The following is a 23,286-nucleotide window of genomic DNA, read 5'->3' on the forward strand; positions in this document are numbered from 1 at the left end:
CAGAGCCCCCCCCCCCCCCCTGGAAGAAGGGGAAATCCCCCCAACACAAGATGAGCAGGAGGAGGAAGACGTGGTGGAAGTAATCACCACAACAGGTGAGTGTCTGCGACCACAGGCTCCGATAAGAGATGGATGGCGGCATTTTTTTGAAACCTAATTTATTTTGGGTTTCCTCTCTTTTTAGGTGATCGTGAGGTTGTGGATCCAGATCCTTTCACATCCGAAAGTGCCCAGATCGTGATCGGGGAGATCATGGGGTGTAATTTACAATTGGAAAACATCAAGCAAAACATCAATGATGTTATTCCAAAATATAAAAACATCATTGATGTTTTGGGGCGAGTTTAAAGCCCCTCCAAATCACTTTCTTCTTTTGTCTGCTACAATGTGCGAAATGTTTTTGTGATTTTTCCCAAAGCCAAATTTGGAGGATGCACACAGTGTGTCAACATGTGCTATCTGCCATCACGGGAGATCAATGGACGCGTTTTGGGGGTGCAACCCCTTCCTCAATAATAAAGTAGCGGTGAGGAAGGGCTTTCTCCCCCAAAACACGTCCCTTGATCCCCCGTGATGGCAGATAGCACATGTTGACATTGTGAAATTTGTGTGCATCTTCCAAATTTGGCTTTTCCAGGGGTGATTTCCCCCCATCTGAACGCAATATCAAACACAGTTCCTAAATACTAAAATAGACAATTGTACCCCACTTCCAAGCAATGTTTCATCTTTATAGTTCTGACATTAAATATCTGTGTGCTAATTATACCATTTTTGTTTTACATAGGGGAGAAAAGACTCGGAGGACACCCCTCATCCGAGGAGACCAGAGCCCCCCCCCCCCCCTGGAAGAAGGGGAAATCCCCCCAACACAAGATGAGCAGGAGGAGGAAGACGTGGTGGAAGTAATCACCACAACAGGTGAGTGTCTGCGACCACAGGCTCCGATAAGAGATGGATGGCGGCATTTTTTTGAAACCTAATTTATTTTGGGTTTCCTCTCTTTTTAGGTGATCGTGAGGTTGTGGATCCAGATCCTTTCACATCCGAAAGTGCCCAGATCGTGATCGGGGAGATCATGGGGTGTAATTTACAATTGGAAAACATCAAGCAAAACATCAATGATGTTATTCCAAAATATAAAAACATCATTGATGTTTTGGGGCGAGTTTAAAGCCCCTCCAAATCACTTTCTTCTTTTGTCTGCTACAATGTGCGAAATGTTTTTGTGATTTTTCCCAAAGCCAAATTTGGAGGATGCACACAGTGTGTCAACATGTGCTATCTGCCATCACGGGAGATCAATGGACGCGTTTTGGGGGTGCAACCCCTTCCTCAATAATAAAGTAGCGGTGAGGAAGGGCTTTCTCCCCCAAAACACGTCCCTTGATCCCCCGTGATGGCAGATAGCACATGTTGACATTGTGAAATTTGTGTGCATCTTCCAAATTTGGCTTTTCCAGGGGTGATTTCCCCCCATCTGAACGCAATATCAAACACAGTTCCTAAATACTCATGTCTGATATTGCCTTCCAGTTCTACCAAATGTGAACTTTGTAAGATCAAGATTTGTGTCTTTCTTGTGGGTTTTACACAGGCCTGTTTTCAATAAAATGCACATTTTGATTTTGGATAATGACACCACAAAAATTGTTATACAACAAACATGTTGGTTTGTCAGAAAAACCTTTGGTAAATGCACATGTGATTGTGCAGGTATTAAAAAGATTGTTCATCAAGAATGTGTGGATTATTGTCTCAACGCTACAACACTTTTGGGGTGATGTAATTGTTGTTTTATGAGAAAATGGGGGTTATTTCCTAAGGGGAAATCCACTTTGCACTACAAGTGCAGTTTCAGTGCAGTTGCAAGTGCACTTGTAGTGAAAAGTGTCTTTGCATTTAGTAAATAACAGCCAACAGTGCTTTGTATAAGGTTACACAATCACGACATTTTCTGCACTCCACACATTTCTGTCAGGGTCAGCTCAAACAAACACAAGCAGTAAATGTCCACAAAGAAGAGCCTGGGGGGAGATGCCTGTCGAGAACTTGAGGTCCTGCAGACTTCTCCCTGTGGCCAAATACCGCAAGGTAGCGACCAACCTCTGCTCCGGAGTGATGTCTTGCCTCATGCAGGTATCCTGCCTGCTAATATAAGGGGTCAGCAAAGCCAACAAACGGTGAAACACGGGGTCCGTCATCCTGAGAAAGTTCCTGAAATCATCAGGATTATTCTCACGGATATCACGGAGCAAAGGCATATGAGAGAACTGGTCACGCTGAAGCAACCAATTCTTGGTCCATGAACTCCTCCCCACCCTGTTCATGGACTGGACTTGTGTCAAGGTCAGGACCCCAACACCAAGCTCCCGCACAGCACAAACTCTACGGGGAGTACGCATACGAAACATGGCTAGAAAACGGTCGGCTGCTCAGAACGAAGTAACAGAACGCACTGAAGAACAGCAAGGCCTGTGAAGAGCGACCTGAAAAACAGCAACGAGCAGGCAAGATCACACAGAAAACTCCGATACGAACTGACTGCACGCACTGAAGAGCAGATACAAACCCACAAGCACAAACTGAACGTCAGAAAACGATCTGAAAGCCACGAGTCTGAAAAAGCGCGAATCGTCTCTCACCAAACTTTTACTAACACGAGATTAGCAAAAGGAGCCCAAAGGGTGCCGCGCTTGGTTCTGAACCGGCCTTTTCTAGTCTCGTCGTACGTGGTGTACGTCACCGCGTTGTTGGCGATCAAAAATTCCGACAACTTTGTGCGACCGTGTGTAGGCAAAACAAGTTTGAGCCAACATCCGTCGGAAAAAATCCTAGGATTTTGTTGTCGGAATGTCCGAACAAAGTCCGACCGTGTGTACGCCCTATTAGATTTATAGAACAAGCACAGGGAATAAATTATGGAATCACTCAACTCTGAGGCAAAAATTATGGAATCATGAAAAACAAACAAACAAAATAACACTCCAACACATCACTAGTACTTTGTTGCACCACCTCTGGCTTTTATAACTGCTTGCAGTCTCTGAGGCATTGACTTAATGAGTGATAAACAGAACTCTTCATCAATCTGGCTCCAGCCTTCTCTGATTGCTGTTGCCAAATCATCTTTGCAGGTTGGAGCCTTGTCATGGACCAATTTCTTTAACTTCCACCACAGATTTTCAATTGGATTGAGATCCGGACTGTTTGCAGGCCATGACATTGACCTTATGTGTCTTTCTTCAAGGAATTTTTTCACAGTTTTTGCTGTATGGCAAGATGCATTATCATCTTGATAAATGATTTCATCATCCCCAAACATCCTTTCAATAGATGGGATAAGAAAAGTGTCCAAAATTTCAATGTAAACCTGTGCATTTATTGAAGATTTAATGACAGCCATCTCCCCAGTGCCTTTACCTGACATGCAGCCCCATATCATGATTGACTATGGAAATTTGCATGTTTTCTTCAGACAGTCGTCTGCATAAATCTTATTGGAACGGCACCAAACAAAAGTTCCAGCATCATCACCTTGCCCAATGCAGATTCGAGATTCATCACTGAATATGACTTTCATCCAATCATCCACAGTCCACGATTGCCTTTCCTTAGCCCATTGTAACCTTGTTTTTTGTGTTTAGGTGTTTCTGTATGTAAATCCCATTTCCTTTAGGCGGTTTCTTACAGTTCGGTCACAGATGTTGACTCCAGTTTCCTCCCATTTGTTCCTCATTTGTTTTGTTGTACATTTTCTGTTTTCAAGGCATATTGCTTTAAGTTTTCTGTCTTGACGCTTTGATGTCTTCCTTGGTCTACCAGTATGCTTGCCTTTAACCACCTTCCCATGTTCTTTGTATTTGGTCCATGTTTTAGACACAGCCGACTGTGAACAACCAACATCTTGTGCAACACTGCGTGATGATTTACCCTCTTTACCTACATACTAACAAGCAGATTTAATCTGATGCAGGTGTTAGTGTTTGTAATGAAAATTTACGGGTGATTCCATAATTTTTTCCTCAGAATTGAGTGATTCCATAATTGATTCCCTGTGCTTGTTCTATAAATCTAACTGTTACTGGCCACCACAATTATTTTTCTTGATTTCTTTTAGTGTTTCTTAAAGCCAGAAAGTTGCCATTTGAAATACCTTTAGTTTTTGGCCATGTCTGTGATCTGCTTTTTTTTCTACAACAATAAACAACTGAAGGAACATCCACAGGGACTGGTGATTCCATAATTTTTGCCAGGGGTTGTAGTTATTCCACTGCAGGGGTCACTATGGCTGTATTTTCATCATTGCTCCCTGCTGTGTGTAAGGTTTTTCTTTAAATGGTGCTGGGGCAGCCATAGAATCACTTTGGGAGTGGTGTGCAGAGAGCTGAGTGGTAACCATGAGACCTGATATGGAGTTTAGGGAGGTGGAAATCAAGGAGTGACTAGCCCTAATATACTGTGTACAGTACCGTACATGGATCTCTTTACAACACAGTACAGTGCAGTCATCTCTCTATATACAATGCATGGCTCGCTATATATAAACCCTATAGCCGGTGGTATTCTGCATTGTTACTGTATTGCTGGAGTTTGTAGTCCTCTATACCGCGGTGGAACTACCATGTTTCTTGCACCGGGTCTTTGAGGTTTCTATTTCTACCTCCCATTAAATACACACATTTTCTGCTAAACCTCAACATATAAACAAGGAAAAAATAAAACATTCCATGGTTGCCACTCACTATATATTTAAGCAGGATAAACAATATGTAAACATTAACAATACTCAGAACAAGCACGTGACAAAATATGAGCATGACTAGGATGATGAAAGATCTGAAGCACCCTGGGATAAACGGAAGTTCTGTGGCGTGCATAGCACACCACAGTGATCAGTACACAATTGCCAGTGGGAGGGGCTTAAAGGGGGATGATTGAACAAAATCTGTACCTAGCAGCTATATACACAACACACATATAACAGTCCTTGTAGCCTTAAAATATTCCTATTCACTCTCCCACAACTGGCAGCCTCACGGATACAAATAAACCTCAGGACAAAGGATAATTTTTTAAAAATTAAACATTTTCATTACATATGCTTTAATGCACGCAAAAAAGGATATTTTGTCTGACTGAGTCTACCTTAAAGAAGAACTTTATTAAAACCAGCTATTATTGGGACAATGAACACCTTGGTCAGGACTATGTAATGTAATACATACTATATAGAGTGCAGGGGTCAGGCGGAGTAACTAACTAACAAAACAGCATATAGAGTACAGCAGTCAGGATGAACCCTCTGTTCACATCAGAGACCAGCCTTATATCAAGGTCCCCGTAATTCCCCTACACAGAATGGTTTCAAGAGTCCCTCCCTTACATCAGAGTCCTCAGTGTCCCCCCTAACACTAGAGTGCCCCAGAGTAGATGTCACATCTCTTCTTCCATAGAAAAATCTACCCCTACTCTTCTAAGTACTAAACACTTCTGTTAGGTAGCCTAGATATGAATGATCAAATTATGCTGACCTTGAAAGCCAGAAAAGATGCAAGATTAAAAAAAATCCTGGTAGATAAGCAGATATATATTTTGTCATCATGCCAGTATCTCTAAAGATGTGAACATTATTTATTACTGACTTAGCACTAACATACCTCCTCCCAGGTTGGGTCTGCCCTTGCTGCAGCCTCCTCCTGCATTTACACACTTGCTGCACCTGACCAGGCTTAAGGCGGGCTGGTGCAATCACCCCTCTGAGGCTGGCAACGCCCCCCATGAGACCCAACCAATCACACAATGGGGCAGGCACCACCTGACTTCCTGGCATCAATCAGAGTCGATCAGTCCCTACTGAAGCCTGAGGAGCTAGGGGAAGGGATCTGTGTGTCTGTGATGTGACTGTCTGTTTGTTACCTGCCCCATCCCCTAGCATGAGTTTGCCATCTGAACTAAAGTTAAACAGCGAGCAGCTCAGCTGTCCGTGACAGACCTTGATTTCCAGGACTCAGCCAGGGATAAGGTCTGATCGGGACAACTGTCAAAAATTTGTGAATGTCCCAGGCATTTCAGGACTGTTATCAACTATGCCGTTGTATTTCTTTCACGACAGGGTTACTTTAAAGATGAATTCCAGGTATGGATATTTTTACACACAGTAGGTACATTGATTCAGTTTTCTTATACCATGCCTGTGGTAACCCCCTAGAAGCTGGACATTATTTTAGCAGTGATCACTGCTAGCTTCGGGAACCTGTACCAAGCATTTTCCTCCTGCCTAGTGAACATGGAAGGTTGCTTGCTCGGCATGGGCACCATTCAGAGAATGTTTGGTATTTTCTCAATGCATGCAAAGCATTCTCTGACTGGGCTAAGGTGGAAAGGCGGGGTGGTGAAGTCACAGTCTCCACACTGTCCAATTAGAGAATGCTTTGCCTTTAATGAGAAAATGTAAAACATTCTCTGAATGGTGCCTGTGCCGAAATAGGAAACTTCTGTGTTCACTACGCAAGAGGGAAATGCTCGCCACAGGTTCCAGAAACTAGTGGAGATTGCTAGTAAGCATTGCTTACTACAGTGATTTCCAGCTACCAGGGAGATCAGTCAAGTATGATATATGCATAGTTACATTGGTCCAAGCTGGTCAAACGTGACTGTAAAAATATATTGATACCTGGAGATCATCTTTAAGGTTAGATCCAGTGTATATTAGGCCATGTGGCTCGATTCACCTTTCCAGGTTGGGTGTTGGGAAGTGTTCAGCAGAAGTCAAGAACCTGCCTGAGATCTTCTGATACCTGTGTACGCTTTACAATGAATACAATCTTTAGTGTTAGTAAGATAAGAGAGTGGCTACATGCACTTATATTTTTCTAATAATTTGTCAATGCTTCTAATCCTTTCTAATCCTTTCTTCTGCTATGGAGCAAAGTATAATGTGAGCATTGCTGTCACCACTAGGAAAATATTGCAGCAGGTCCCAGTGCTCAATCAACAGGCAGATAACTCCCCACTGTTAAATTCCCAGTGAGAAATGTGCCCATCTCTAGCCTATCCATAGACATACATTGACGATTGCTCAGGCTGGCTATTTGTGGGCAGATTGGTGATGATCTAATGTCTGTGGCCTTCATAGATGCCACTGGCTGGCTGTCAGGATAACAATGGATTTTGCAGGTTAGAAAACCTGTATGGATTGCTATTGTTCTTCTCAGGATAAACACCATTGGCTGTGTCTTCCTGTACTGCTTTCCTCCTCTCTCCTCGTCCTTCACATCAACATCGAGATTAGCATATACAACCTGGCAAGTTTATAAAGACCTCTGAGCACTCTTTGGATTACCTGCACTGAAGGTGATGAAATGCCTTGATGCCAACCATCCTCTAATGTCAATGGACAGCCTAAGTCAACGGGTCTGATATTGCAGATTGTAACCTAAAAAACACATGATTCCAGGCTATTGTCTGCTCAGAATAGGAAGATTAACAGACATGTTGGTAAATTCAGTCGGAGGATGATAACTATTATCTGTCTGTGTGAGCAATCATTTTCCAATTGTATTAACAGTCCCCAGAGACACCAGGATCAATACTCACTACTTGTTGGTCCGAACTGGTTTTTAATCTTGTCACTTGGTGCTTAGGAAGTCATATTAACAAACAGGATGCTTGAATACAAGTACAGAGGTGTGTTATAAAACAACGGCTTAGACTGAGAACTGAAAATAGAGATGCATATACAATGACCAACAAATAGCCAGAATAAAAAAAAATATGCCAACACATTAATGCAAACACTATAAAATTGCAAGTTAAAAATTATGCAAGCATATTTTCAAATCTGTTCCATATCCATATTTCATATTATCAATGTAATATCCATGTGCGATCTTGCCTAGTTTATCCCTCCACACTATTGGGTGGTAGTAAAGGGGTGCTACCATCAGAGGAAAGTGATATAGTCATTTCCACACAGGAAGTTCTATGTAGGACGTATTTTCACAGAAATGGGTTGTGTAATAGGGCAGTTCTTTCCCAACCCAATTTTCCCTCTCCTTTTGTTCTTGTTTTAAAAACTGCAGCTGTCAACAAATGACTCAGAGACACCAGAATCCCATACTCACTAGTTGCGGGGCTAAATTGTCATCTGGTGCTCAGGAAGTTGTATTAACACATTTGTGGCCAAGCAGCATCCTTGAGTACATAGACAGAGGTGTGGTTTAAAAGAATGGCATAAACCAAGAACTGCAAATAGACATATGAGTACATTGACCTATACAAAAAAGTAGGAAGAGAGAGCACCAATACAGGAGAGAATTCCATAAATCATGCAAAAGCATCAAGATGGTTAGATCATTACCTTATAAATGATAATGAGTGCTTTTAAACAGTAGAGAATGTGAAAATATTTTACACTGGGGGTAAAAGTCTGCCAAGATGGTGGGGGGGATATCTCAAAAGGTTCAGGAGCACATGCTGAATGTTCAACCTGCAATTAAAACTGCCTAATTTTAACTATTACCTGTCACATTCCATCTACCATTCCATCATTCCACTATTCACTGCTTCTTTGTACTTCTGTTCCCTCACTGGCATCATCACAGCCGACATTTGTTTATTTCTGTGATGTTAGCAGAGGACTCTGCACTATGCCACAGCTGCTGAATCATTTAATGGTCTTTTGCTGAAGTTGACCTTTTATTAATTCCACCCACCACGCTGAGTGCTACCCATCTGGTATTATAGTGATTCTGATCAACCTAGTGAGAGAAAAGGTTTAGTGAATGGGCATGTGTATGGAGACACATATTCCCACAAGAGCCTCAGGATGTCCACAATGAACATTGGAGGAGATTTACTAAAATGGGGACACACAGAATCTGATGCAGCTGTGCATAGTAACCAATTAGCTTCTAGGTTTTATTGTCAAAGCTTATTGAACAAGCTGATGTTAGAAGCTGATTGGTTACTATGCACAGTTGCACCAGATTCTGTGTGCACCAGTTTTAGTAAATCTCCCCCATAGTGTCTAATTTACAACACTGATAAAGTATTGAAATTAAATATTTTACTGATGATTTTATGCATTTATACTTTTATACTACTCCAGGCAAAGTGACAGGTTCACTTGACCATCCCTCCCTATTGCTGATACCTTGCTTGCACTCCCTGCTGTCCCATTTGCTTGCCAGAGTCAAATAAGGTACCTGATACTTCCAGGTATAGGGAGCATGTAACTATCCACCATTTCTCCCACAATGCAGTACTGGGTGCCTGAGCAGCCAAGTGCCAGCAGTCAACAGGCCTTAGCACTATCACATGGGGGGACAGGTCCTTTTGCTTTGTGTAACTGCTTGGTGAGCCTGGGCTTGGCTCTTGGCTCTGGCAACTAAATGGGGAATTAGGGTAGTGCAGAGAAGGAGGGTATCAGCAAAAGGATGGGTTAATATGAACCTGTTACTTTGATTGAATGTGAAAAAATACAGGTATATTTTAAAGCTGAACGCTAGTCTTACCATAAGCCTTGCACAAATGTTCCAACAGTGTGCATTTGAAAGTACAGCAAGTCCAATACAGACCATTTTTGCATTTAAAAACTGCAGCAAAACTTGTGACTAAAAAATGCTAAAAGCTCAAAAAGAAACCCAAGCTTTTTTTTATACTTTAAATCTTTTTTAAATTTCAAAGAAGTAAAGGAAAAAACAAAGAAGATAATAAAATACATTCTCAAAACAGATAAAGATATACAGAGCATATTTCTCAGAGAGCAAACAAACATATATCTCAAAATGTCAAGCTGTCGGTCTGTATGTGTGATAGCTGTTAGGGGAAACAAACTGAAGTTTAACTGAAGGGTAACGGTGCAGTTCCTATATTTAAAAGAGAAGTATGAGGTTTGAGTTTTATATAAGAATCATACTAGCTGGATGCAGCATTGGTCCGATGATAAATCTGTCCCTCGCCGGGTCTAACACTGAGAACCGAGCAATCAAACACTGCAGATCGCTCGGGGCTCACAGCTTCCTGAGCAAGCAGAGAGCTGGTGACTAACAGTCACCAGCTCTCTGCTCTGCCCCCCCCCCCCCCACGCTCACCGGAGCACTGGGCTGTGGAGGGGGGCGGAAGTGGCCGGTTTAGGCTCTCAGTGGCTCGCTAAGAGGCTGAGGCCGGGCTGGGGCTGTACTTCTCCTTTAAGTCTTAGTCTAAACTCAGAGTATAACCAGAACCAGAGGATTAGTTGCACTCGTAGATCAGATCTGTCAATCAGTATAACTTAAGGTACAGTGCTGATAGAGGGTATAAAAGACCAGCATACTAAGAAATGAGAATAGAATTTTGGAGTGCTTTAGGGCTTACAATCAAGTGTATCAATCTAGATTTGCAGTTCTAGGATCATTGAGCCATAGTTCTTAGTCCATGTAAAATTGTTTGTTAGAGAGTTTGGCTTTGGAAAAGAAGTATTCCATTTTAAGATGGTGGTTTATGATCATGGTCAAGTCCTGGAGGGACAGTGAGTGTGGAGATTTCCATTTTGCCACGTTTGCTGCCCTATGTGCAAAGTGTAACAACGTGTGCAGAACGTGCTTATGCATGGTGCACTACATACTGTGAATAGGGTCTAATATTTGCATATTGATTTTTGCATTTGGAGGAATCCCAAGAACCTGCCCACTGCTTGTATTAGGGCTGAGGACTATTGATGGAGTACTGAGGCAGGGTTCTTTAATGTTTTCAAGAAACTATGTGCAGTACCCTGCCGAACCCTCCCAGCATCCATAAACTGCCTCCACAGAGAGCCAGTAATGACATCACTGGTCTGAAATAATGTATGTAACAGGTTTTAATTTTAATATAATAATAATACCTCCCAATTTTCTGAGATGGGAATGGGGGACACCTATTAGCAAAAGTATGTAGGCATAGGACTCACACCCTGTCACCCCCCCCCCCACCACCACCACCACCACCACCACCCCAAGGGAAAATGTACAAAAAATGATAAGTTAAACCCACAAGTGCTTTTTTTTACCACTTTTATTTCTTTATATTGGCTTTTGGAATGTACACGTGCAGTAAGTTAGAAGTTGGATGAAAGGCTTAGCACTGGGAAAAACTTTTTGCTAGGTAAGTAGTGCATTTTATTTACAACTATATAGATCAGACCAAAATGAGGGTCAAATGAGGAGGAAAGAGGGACAGATGGACTTTGTTCTGAATGAGGGCAAGTCCCTCCAAATCAGGGACATTTGGGAACTATGATATTGGTCCAGAAGAGTGGGAATTTCTAGGCAGACATTTGCATGCAGATCAACCTAGTAATGTCCATATGTGAGAAGCTCAGAGAGGTTATGTTCAGTATAGGAGGGGAGCATACACAACTGTGCAAAACTAAAAGTAAGGTTGGAGTTAAATTTACGGCTGACGACTGGGCCCTCGGGCACTGAACAATGCATTGTGGGAAGCAGGGGACATGTTCCACCATCCCTAGAAGCACCATATTTGGACAGGCTAAAGTAATTCCTCATGGAGCCCGGTATTAAGCTTACCTGTTAGTTTGCATGTTCAAGGCCAAGTGCAATTTCCTTACTAGGAAATTTGCATTTTTTAAATGGACTTTAAAGCTGCAGTCTGTTGTTTTTATGATGTGCCTGTACTTTCTGGACAATTTGCGACCTTGATCCAACACTGAAGTAGAAATATAATAGCTTAGTGTAACTATGAACTGACTAATTACCTCAGTGGCTTTATTCACTCATGTTTAAATATCTCACTAAAGCACAGGCTTTTCAGAAGCAAATAATATGTTAATATTTAATTATCTCTTATTTCTGCTTAGCATCTTTGTTTATTCAGTGGGAATTAATGTCCACAGTTCATTATATGCAGGCATTCATTGTGCTCTAAACAGATACGTTCTGGTTGGTTTTACTAAAGTCTCGAGGGATTATGTGGGTGAGAAAAATCTGCATTTCAGGAGCCATTGGGATGTCTGCGCCATTGTATGCACATTCTTTAGATCATAATGAAGCCTTAAAATGTGTAACTTAATAAGAGTTTTACATTTTTTTTATTAACAATGGCAGATAAGGGAACCAAGATGTTTTGTTATTCTGGAAAAATGTATTTAGTGCTGTAATAAATGGAATGAGAATCCTAATGAGATGAGAATCCTAAAATGGAATCTGCTATTTTTGGGCTCCTGGGTTGTGTGCTAGTTTTGTTCAAAATTCAAATGTCCATACAGTTTCTTGCCTGGTTTCTCTGGTTTCCCAATTCTAGTCACCATGGCAGAGTGACTGTCCTTCTCCTATTGCAGTCAGGCTTGGGATCCTCATTAGCAGAGCTTACCTTGATGGAATTTAAATCGAGCAGGTTCAAGAATTAAACCCGTGGTCGTTAATGCAGAAGAAGAAGGTGGCATCCACTCTGAAGTCCTCAGCAGGATTGACCAAGCAATATAATATAGTATAGCTCTTTCATACCACCCCCAGAACTGAGGGTCTTGCAGATGGGTATCATCATGTCAGGGGACTACATATTCAATGAACACTTGCCATGGGTATACCAGCTGGCATGCCTGGTGTGGTGGTTGTCCCTATTTTTTTTATTAAGCAAAAAAAAAGAGTAAATTTCGCTTAAAAGTGCTAAAAGTTTTGTTAAACATAGGTTTGGCACTCTATTGTTCTGGTGCCCAACCTGCGGTCCGCAAATTTTGGGCAACCCTTGGTGCCCCTGCAGACATTAATTCATGTGTCACTATTGACCTTTTTATAGCAGTGGAAAAGTGTGCATACCCCTTGAAATTTTCCACATTTTGTCATGTTACAACCAAAAATGTAAATGTTTTTTATTGGGATTTTTTGTGATAGACCAACACAAAGTGGTGCATCAATGTGAAGTGGAAGGAAAATGATAAATGGTTTTCCACATTTTTTACAAATAAATATATGAAAAGTGTGGCATGCATTTGCATTCAGCCCCCCTCCCCCCGAGTCAATACTTTGTACAACCACCTTTCGCTGCAATTACAGCTGCAAGTCTTTTGGGGTATGTCTCTACAAGCTTTGCACACATAGAGAGTGACATTTTTGCCCATTCTTCTTTGCAACATAGCTCAAGCTATGTCAGTTTGAATGTAGAGCGTCTGTAAAAACAGCAAGTTTCAAGTCTTGCCACAGATTCTCAATTGGATTTATGTCTGGACTTTGACTGGGCCATTCTAACACATGGATATGCTTTGATCTAAACCATTCCATTGTAGCTCTGGCTGTATGTTTAGTGTCGTTGTCCTGCTGGAAGGTGAACTTCCGTCCCAGTCTCAAGTCTTTTGCAGACTCTAACAAGTTTTCTTCTAAGATTGCCCTGTATTTGGCTTCATCCATCTTCCCATCAACTCGGACCAGCTTCCCTGTCCCTGCTGAAGAAAAGCATCCCCACAACATGATGCTGCCACCACCATGTTTTACAGTGATGTGCAGTGTTAGTTTTTGGCCACACATAGCGTTTTGCTATTAGGCCAAAAATTTCAATTTTGGTCTCATCTGACCAGAGCACCTTCTTCCACATATTTGCTGTGTCCCGCATGTGGCTTCTCACAAACTGCAAACAGGACTTCTTATGGCTTTCTTTCAACAATGGTTTTCTTCTTGCCACTCTTCCATAAAAGCCAGATTTGTGGAGTGCATGACTAATAGTTGTCCTGTAAACAGATTCTCACACCTGAGCTGTGGATCTCTGCAGCTCCTCCAGAGTTACCATGGGCCTCTTGGCTGCTTCTCTGATTAATGCTCTCCTTGACCGGCCTGTCAATTTAGGTGGATGGCCATGTCTTGGTAGGTTTGCAGGTGTGCCATACTCTTTCCATTTTCAGATGATGGATTGAACAGTGCTCTGTGTGATGTTCAAACCTAACCCTGCTTTCTCCACAACTTTATCCCTGACCTGTCTGGTGTGTTCCTTGGCCTTCATAATGCTGTTTGTTCACTAAGGTTCTCTAACTAACCTCTGAGGGCTTCACAGAACAGCTGTATTTATACTGAGATTACGTTACACAGGTGGACTCTATTTACAAATTAGGTGACTTCTGAAGGCAATCAGTTCCACTAAATTTTAGTTAGGAGTATCAGAGTATAGGGGGCTGAATACAAATGCACATCACACTTTTCAGACATTTATTTGTAAAAGTTTTTGAAAACCATAGATCATTTTCCTTCCACTTCACAATTATGTGCCACTTTGTGTTGGTCTATCAGATAAAATCCAAATAAAATACACTTATGTTTTTTGGTTGTAACATGACAAAATGTGGAAATTTTCAAGGGGTGTGAATACTTTGTATGCAACCTCTGACCATCTCTTGTCTGCTGTTCGAAGGCTCTGACCCTCTCCTGTATTAGGCCCACAGTCTTTGACCATCTTGTGTATCATGTCCATAATCTTTGACTTTATCCTGTTGTGTATCTGCTGACTCTAATAATGAATATGTACTAAATTGTAAGTGCAGCCCTTTGATCAGGGGCTATACTTGAGGCCCCCCATATGAAGAAAGTTGACCAACACTGCTCTATAGGTAATAATATTTTCATTATTCTGTGATTTCACATCTGTTGAATTTTAGTTTCAAATGTGTGCAGTGAATGTCAGGTGAATGTGCAAAGAAGGTAACACTTACCCTTTTATCACCAAAATGGATGTTACAGTAAGTACTTTTATTCATGCAAGAAAAGGTGAATAAATGTCAGGGAATGTTGGGCAAATGTACATAGAAATGTGCTATATATATAGGGAGAATGTTATTGAGTGAATTTTGAATAAACATTGAACAAATATACTGTGAATGTTCTAGAATCCTTATAACATACACCTTGATGATTTTGACGTCAAGATGAATGCAGTTATAAAACGTGAAATAAAAAAAGAATTCATATACCAAATACAATCATTACAGGTGCTAACCACAACACACAGAAGGAAAAAAGGGGCGGTAATACTATGCCAATCAGTGCCACATCCAATATTGAGAACAAAGAAGAAAACCGCCCCTAAGGTGGACTTTAAGGGCACATAGAAATATAGTTAAAAGAGTATGTAGAGTATTTATAGCAGGGCTTTTTTTCTCAGACAATAGGTGCAGGAACTCCCCCTTTCCGAGTCATCCCTTTTCTCAGTATCATTTTGAAGTGTTAAGTAATTTGTATGGAATTTGGTAATGATATCAAGAAAAGCAGTAAAAATAGATCCCCTGCAGCCAGAAACAATAGATCCCCCTAACAACAATGGACCAACCACAACAATAAGACTCCCGACAGCATCAACAGATCTCCGCACAGCCAGCATTAATAGTCTGTCTGGCTGCGATCAACAATAGACCCCTCCCCCAACAGTAGATCTCTTTCAGCAACAACTGACCCCCCCCCAGTAACAATAGGTCCCCCACCAGCAACAATAGACTTCCCCAGCAACAATAGACCTCCCCAGCAACAATAGACCTCCCCAGCAACAATAGACCCCCCTTGCAAAAATAGATCCCCAGCAGTGAGCATTAATACCCTGCAGCACACCCCAGCACCCCTTGCCGTTACATACAGTCAGTCCAAGAGGTGCCGGAACTGCGTTCCCCCGCGTTCCCGCTGAAAAAAAGCCCTGATTTGTAGTAAACTACTACAAATACTCTACATACTCTTTTAACTATATTTCTATGTGCCTTTAAAGTCCACCACAGGGGAGGTTTTCTTCTTTGTTAACCACAACACACACTACAATATTTGTGGCTAATGTGTGCCTTTAATGCCCAACTAAATTTAGCAGTTGCAATTGCCATTCAATTTGGTGGTACAATTGTGTTATTGTCATGTCACATGTATAATGGATTGCCTTTGTAACCAACTGGCACAGAGGTATTATGTCCAGTAATGAGCTCCTGTATTTCTCTTTTTTTCTAGGACAGTTTTCCAGCCCGTTTCGGAGGCGTTCATTTTGTCAATCAGCCTTGGTACATCCATGCTTTGTATACAATAATTAAGCCGTTCCTTAAAGACAAGACCCGGAAAAGGGTAAGGCTCGTGAACATATGTAAGGCCGGCTTTCCTGGGTTGCCTCTAAATCTCTACAGACTCTAGTTAACCTGATTTTCCTGGTGACCTCTGAGATGAAGTCACATGACATGCTGTGGTCACAGCTGTAGGCAGCAGATTGTCTGCTTCTGATCAATAAAGCTGTGACAATGGATTATTTTCAGTGGGAGTCACTGTGCTATGGGTATCTTTGATCTTCAGAGAGAACAGGAATGAACCAGTTGGAATCTCATTTCTTATATGATAAAGGGAAAATATATTAAAACTCCTGACAGAGCCAGGAATCTGTAATTACATGCAATGGAAGGAAGGCTCGGCTGCTGTGAATAATCGTGTATATCTGTTTACAGCACAAGGTGTTCCATTTCATAATTTCATTATCTTCTGCTACCTGGATCTATTGAGCCCAAAGCTTTTCTTTTCAATGTGCCAACGCTCAGATTCGCATTCTTTCCTTATCAAGAGAATGGAACATATTTTTTTTTTCTTTTACATCATTTTATTGTTCTCATAGCTTCAACTCCATTGCTTGATACATGAAAAAGCATTACTGTTTGATGCCAATTAAAGATTAAAAAAAAGAGAGTACAGGTACATTTTAGGGTTCTTTCAGACAGGTGGTCAATTTTTCTCTGAAAAGCAATCTGGTGGAGGGTAGTAAAGCAGTGGCTGACTGACAAATGTTCAGGGTTTTTGGGTAATGTGGTCTGCAGCCCCCATTCAATGTCCTGTATATCGCTTATTGGTGACTACATGTCCCATGATCCATTGAGGCAGCATGCACAAGTCCTCTCCCAACAGCCTCACTGCTGCTGTCAGGACAGAGTAGGGCGTGTGTGGGATTTCACATACAGCCTGCCCCAGCAGCACAATGGTGACGAGGGGAGAAAAAGAGCTGGCAAAAAGTGCAAAGCCTGCTCCTTCAGCCGGTAGACAGCACCCGGCTACAAAGGTTTTGTGTGTCCCTCAGCCTGTAATAACTGGACAGTGAAAGGAGAAGCAACACACTGTTGAGCTCATCTCCCTGTCACTTTGCTCTCTCCTTCCATCTGCATTCCCCTTGCACTTGGTATAAAGCTGCTTGCATAAATTAAAAAATACATTTAAAGAGGAACAAATACTGTAGCTGCTGACTTTTAATATTAGGACACTTACCTGTCCTGGAATCCAGTGATGTCTTCACCCCAGCCGATTTTATAATCGGCTCTCAGGCGCTTCCGCTGCCATTTCATGTAAGAGAAACCGGCAGTGAAGCCTTGTGGCTTCACAGCCGGCTCCCTACTGTGCATGCGCAAAGCGTGCTGCGCTTTGTGAATAGCCCGGTGGCAGGGAAAGGAGGAGGGGGGCAAACTTACAGGTGACTTTGCTGCAGCAAAGTCACCTGGAAGTGGGAGCAGGTACCTGTCAAAACCAGGTACCCGCTCCCCCTTCCCCCTGAAAGCTGCCAAATGTGGCAGCAGAGGGGGGAAAGGGTGCAAACAAGCAGAGCTTCCCCTTTTGGGTGGAGTACCGCTTTAAGTATCCATTAATGAATACAGAACTGCAATCATTTGTGTCTTTTATATCGGCCTGAAGTTCAGCCTTAAATTGCAGCAATGTGTTGCAAAGCAGCACACCTGAAAAGTAAAATGGTACAAAGAGAATGCAATTAAGCTACTAAAATGCATTAGCATTACAAGTGTTGAAAAATCCAACATTCCTATTTTTTTCCTCTATCGGTGCATATTTTTTATGTATTTGAATGATGTCCTTCAAAATTAGCACACTTTTTTTCCAGTGCATTCCAAAGTGGAGTTCCACCCGTTTTTTAGTTTATTAAAAGTCAGCAGCTACAAAAAGCATAGCTGCTGAATTTTAATAAACCGACACACCTGCCCCACGGTCCAGCAATGTGGCCACCTGGAGGCTAGCTCCTCGCCCCCTCCACTCCTCTGCGCCGTCATGGTAACTGTGGGCACCCGGCCGTGACAGCTTACGACTTCACGGCCGGGCGCGCACTGCACATGCGCGAGTTGCGCTGCGCTCTCCTATTGGCCAGCCGATCTTCTGGGACCTGAGTTGTGTCCCGGAAGATTGCTGGCAGGGAGGGGCTGCCTAGGGCGAGAGGAGGAGTCGCCAAGGCGGCCGAAGATAGGAAGCAGGGAGTGGGACAGGAAGTCACATGAAAAAACGGGTACCCCCCCCCCCCCCCAAAAAAAATGACATGCCAAATGTGGCATGTCAGAGGGCGAGGAGTGCTTAAAGCGGAAGATCTACTTCTGGGTGGAACTCCGCTTTAAGTCCAAACAGCAATTAAGAGTAACAAAGCAAAAATGACTTATGAATACAAAAATCAAGCTGATAAAGGATGGCTTTGACAGGTTAAAGTGTAACTAAAGTCATGAAGTTAAAAATTGCTAGAAGGTAGCGTTTTTTTGTTTTTTTTTGGCAGAGGTGAAATACAAAGTCTCTTTTGCAAAAAAAGTTTTTCCCAGATCCCTAGCAATTTTGTATTTAGTGTACACTGCCTATGGCACATGTGTAGTGCGGTGTACACTCTCATCACATTCATGCAATCTGTAAGATGCTGATAATGGAATCGAGGTGGTGGGACAATATAAATACAACATGCTTGAGTAGGAGGTAAATCACCCTATAGCAGACTCAGAAGACAACCAGCAGAACATCAGCAGCTGTAGGTGAAGGAACGAAGGGGAGCATGGATGTCACATCGCTGGAGGAAGTCACTCCAAAGGGTGGGTGTGCTGTACCATACAAGTATGTCGAGCCTTATGGCAAGAGTCCACCAACCCTGCAGACAGTAAACTTCCACTTTCGTTAGTTTAGTTTAAAAAAAAAAATCACTATTAAATATATGTTCATGATTATCATACACTGTCCATAATTGTTTTTTTATTTCTGCCAGATTTTTCTTCATGGGAACAATCTGAACAGTCTGCACCAGCTAATCCATCCAGAATGTTTGCCATCTGAATTTGGCGGAACCCTTCCACCTTATGACATGGGCACCTGGGCTAGGACATTGCTTGGTTCTGATTACAATGATGACAATGAGTACACTCACACATCGTACAACGCTATGCATGTGAAGTATGCACCTACCAATATACAAACAGAGTGTTCTCCAAAATACATGAAAAGGTAATCAATTCTTATCTAACTATTGAGTAACCACTCTGCTAAAACTGACTCTTAACCTGGTCAAATGTACAAAAAAAACTCATCAGTAATTTCGATAATGCCATCAGAGACGTGATAAATGGTGTTCAAAAGTACTCCTAAATTATGTTGGCTTTTATCATTCAATTTTGAAATCAATGGAACTTACAGAATGAAAACCATATTTGCTGTTTTAATTTCATTTGCTTGAGAAAAATTTTCCATCCTGCTCTTTCCGCTTTTTCCATCACTGTTGTTAAAAATGATCGTCGATTTCACCCCAATAACTATTTAAAAATTTAAAACAACTTTCCAAAAACAAACATTTTCTGATTAAATTCTACTGGTGTATTTTCAATTCTCCAAAGCTATTTACATAATTACATTATTGTTTTTGCTAATGGTTTTGAAATTACAGTATTTGTCTCATGTGTTATACTTAATGAGGAACTACAGTAGTTTTAAAAAATAAAAATAAAAGTCAGTAGCTACAAATACTGTAGCTGCCGAGTTTTAATAAACAAACACTCACTAGTCAAGGGATCCAGCTCTGTCATCACCCTGGCTGGTTCTCCGCAAAATTATTTTGGTTTCTGGCGCCACAATCTTGGATGTTGGAAGCCAGCTGTGATTTCCTGTGTCCTCACAGTTAGCTCCCCACTGCTCATATGCAAGTTGTGCAATGCTTTGTGAATGGACCAGCAGCCTCCTGGGACCTCTGACGTGCCCCAGGAGTTTGCAGGCATGTGAGGGGGAGGAGTTGATGATGAACTTCCACTGAGATCTCCTAGGTGATCAGATCGGAAGTAAGAGCAGCCACCTGTCAAAAAGTTTCCAAAATTGGAAGATAAGGGGGAGGAGGAAAGGTGGAATTTCCCTTTATAGGTGAAGTTCCGCTTCAATTTAGGCTCAAGTTATCATTAATTTTTATGTAACCACACTAAATACCATTAAATGAGTAAAAACATTGTAAATTGGAACATAAACATGTTTTATGTTTGTAGCACCCTCTATTGTGCTTGGTTTGTTAGGAAAATTTAGCTGGCTCAGGGCTAAGCCTGAGCTGTGAATCTAGGTCAGGGTTCAGTGACTCAGGGCTGGATGACTCATCCTAGCAGACTCTCTGATGCCTCCTCTTGTTTTTGGGACATTGGAGAATGTTCTAGACATAGTGGGTTGAGGTTAGGCGGAGCTGCTTGGAATATGTATGAGGGCCTCAGCCAATCCCCAGTAAAGGGCTGGCAGGGGGCAAGCTGTCTCATAAATAGGCATGAGTCATTCCAGCAGGGGGCATATGGAGTGGAAGATGGAGATGGAGTGCTGAGGAGGCTGCCAATGGCCCTTGAGGGTGTGGGGGGGGATGTGACTTTGGGCCAGGGCTCGGGTGCTGGAAGGATCCTGCCAAAAACACATGGAGGAAGCCCTTCCTGGAGGCACAGAGCAAGGAGAGAGGAGAGCAGGAGCAGGTAAACACTACTTGAGAGTCAGCCGGATGGGCTGATGAGTGTCAGGCCGGAGGACTGTGGTGAGAAGTTAGCCTGGAGGGCTAGTGAAAGGGGCAGCTGCAGCCAGGTGGGTTGGCAGTGCATGGAGAGGTGGTGCTGGGATCAGTAGCCACAGGAGGATGAGTACAAGCTGGGCACTGTAATACTTTGCTAAACAATCAAGGGGCCTCTGTTTCCTGCCTGTAATGGGCCATTGCCTTTATTCTGATTGAGTGACTGTCAGATCTTCACACAGTGTTCTAGCTAGGTTCTGCAAGCAAGTGTGTGCTGGAGGAATAGTCGCGCTGTATAAAGAGACTGTATGTAGGAAGAGTTGTCCCTGAAGTTGTTGAAGTCAAGTAGGCATCCCATAACCTTCCATCCCTATCCAAGTTATTACCCTCAATAAATAACAAAAACAAAGTAACGGACTGTTCTTTGACTCTGGAGTGCGTGTAAAAATTTTGTGTGCTTGGCTGTGCAGGGTGGGGAATCCCAATTTAACTGTCGCTCCTTAGGTGTTGCGCTACATGTTGTTTTTTTGTGCATATACTTTGTAAGACAAAAAATCTAGGGTTAGTTGATAGCAGTATACAAAAAGGGTAGTTTTGGATGGAGATTAGCAAGGTTTGATCCTTCCACCAACTCTGTTCTACTGCGTGAGACCCCAGCAAGGCAGTCATTCTCAAACCTTTCACTGCTTTGAGAGGACAGGCTTGGATTTTCAGCCAAACAGTGATTGTCACACGCCTAGGTAAGGCTACTTTCACACTGGAAAGAGAAATGAAGAAAAGGCACGTGGCCTGATGCATGAATCCTTTTAAAATGTTTATTTAAAACAAAATGGTATATACAGAAAATACTACGTATTCATAAAAGTGGATGAAGTGGGGGTGCTGTTGCATGTAAATCTGACTTCCTGATAAATTTAGGTTTAGTTTTCAATTATCATGATATAAAATAAGGGATGTGGGGGGCTTTTGGTGGGCGTGATTTGTTTTCTGGGGGGGGGGCAGCATTTCATTCTTGGACCCAGGCAGCACAATATCTTGGGCCAGCCCTGTATGGAAGTCAAATTTTTTTGAAGATTTGTACCAGTAGCACTTCACTAGCATACAAATAAGGGTAGTTGCTCTTTAGTTACATAGATCAATAGGTAATTCCATTAGATCATTTGTGTACTGTAGGAACTTCAGTTTACTAGGTCAGTTATATACTATACTTTGCAAAGGGTCTTAGCAAACTTTATTGAAGAGTCATTAATGCTCCTGTTCAGGCTGGGACTGAGAGACAGAAAAGAGGCCCGGGCATTTTAGACTCAGCAACCAAAGTTTCCAAGGATCGGGGGGGCAGGTGTTCATGGGCGCATTTGGTGATGGGATATTCATAGAATTGGTCCTCCACACTCTAATGTAAAGGGGCACTGTAATATAAAGGGGACTGCAGTGCCCCTAGCATCTCCCCCATCACAGTGTCCATTGCAGTCATGCCCCCCACCACCTTTTCTCTCTAATCACAGTATCCCCTTTTACTCTCTGCATCCCCTGCAAAGTCCTACCTTCCCACAGGGCAGAGGCAGGATCAGCCTGTGTGTCCTCTCCAAGGTCTCCCACTCCCCTGACATAGTCATCCTATCAGCAGAGCAGCGGGTGGGGGGAGCTGTAGATCTGGGCCATATTAGCAAACAGGTGATTACCTGCTTGTTAGTATGAAAAGATTCCCACTCTCTGAACAGATCTCCAGCTGGGAGAGGAGACACAGGCATGGCCGCATAGTGGGAAATGAGTGGCGACTGCGGTCTGTGTTGGCACTGTCCTGACCGTGGTCGCGACTTACCTCCCACTGTGCAGCCCAGACATGCGGCCCGATGTGCCCTGTGGCCAGTCCAGGCCTGCTTCTGTTCTTCAAATACAGTAAGTTTGCAGTGAGCTTTCTAAGTGGATGCTAAAATAGCTTTTGGGGCAGCTCCCCAGTCTGGGGGGGGTGACCTTGTGCCTGGGCTTGGGTGCGGACGGGACCTTCCCAAAACCATGGCCGTGTCCTGACCAGGAGGTACTGGGAGCAAGGAGAGGACAGCGGGAGAACACTGCCGGGTAAGTCTCCAGGAGCAATAAATATTCTACCCCTCAAATTTCCCCTTCGAGCACTAATCCTCTCCCCCTAACTACAGATTCCCCCCTCCCAGCACAAATTCTACTCCCTCATCCTAGCACAAAATACCCCCAAATCACCATTCCTAGCACACTTCTCCTAATCTCCCCTCCCATAACAATTCTTACCCCATACCGCCCCCCAAATTCCCTCTCCCAACATAAATGTCCTCCCCCCAATCTCCTTGTGGTGCCCCCCCACTCCTCACATGATACCACAGTGCCCAGGGCAGCTGTCCCTCCTGCCCACCCCTTGTCCCAGCCCTGCCTGCAATACAAGACTAGCTGTGCACATTTACCAGTCCTTTGGCAGCAATCTCCGTTCACATATGTTTTTCATCTGGTTTTGTGAAATTCCGCTTTAACAAAAGTGGTGTGATACACACTCGATGTATTGGTTTAAATTTTAATATATTT

The 23,286-nt window shown here is 42.7% G+C and overlaps 1 protein-coding gene across 3 annotated transcripts in view; it reads left to right on the forward strand.

Moving 5' to 3' along the window:
• The window catches only part of CLVS1 (clavesin 1), a 181,106-nt gene that overhangs the window by 116,477 nt on the left and 41,343 nt on the right, over window positions 1-23,286 (forward strand). For all 3 annotated transcript variants that reach the window (XM_073631695.1, XM_073631697.1, XM_073631696.1), the window contains 2 exons: window positions 15,945-16,055; window positions 18,982-19,217. In XM_073631695.1, the coding sequence (XP_073487796.1) occupies window positions 15,945-16,055; window positions 18,982-19,217 (347 nt within the window). The remainder of the gene's footprint in view (window positions 1-15,944; window positions 16,056-18,981; window positions 19,218-23,286) is intronic.

Source organism: Aquarana catesbeiana, linkage group LG05 (genome assembly GCF_042186555.1).
Source record: "Aquarana catesbeiana isolate 2022-GZ linkage group LG05, ASM4218655v1, whole genome shotgun sequence".
NCBI classification, from domain to species: Eukaryota; Metazoa; Chordata; class Amphibia; order Anura; family Ranidae; genus Aquarana; species Aquarana catesbeiana.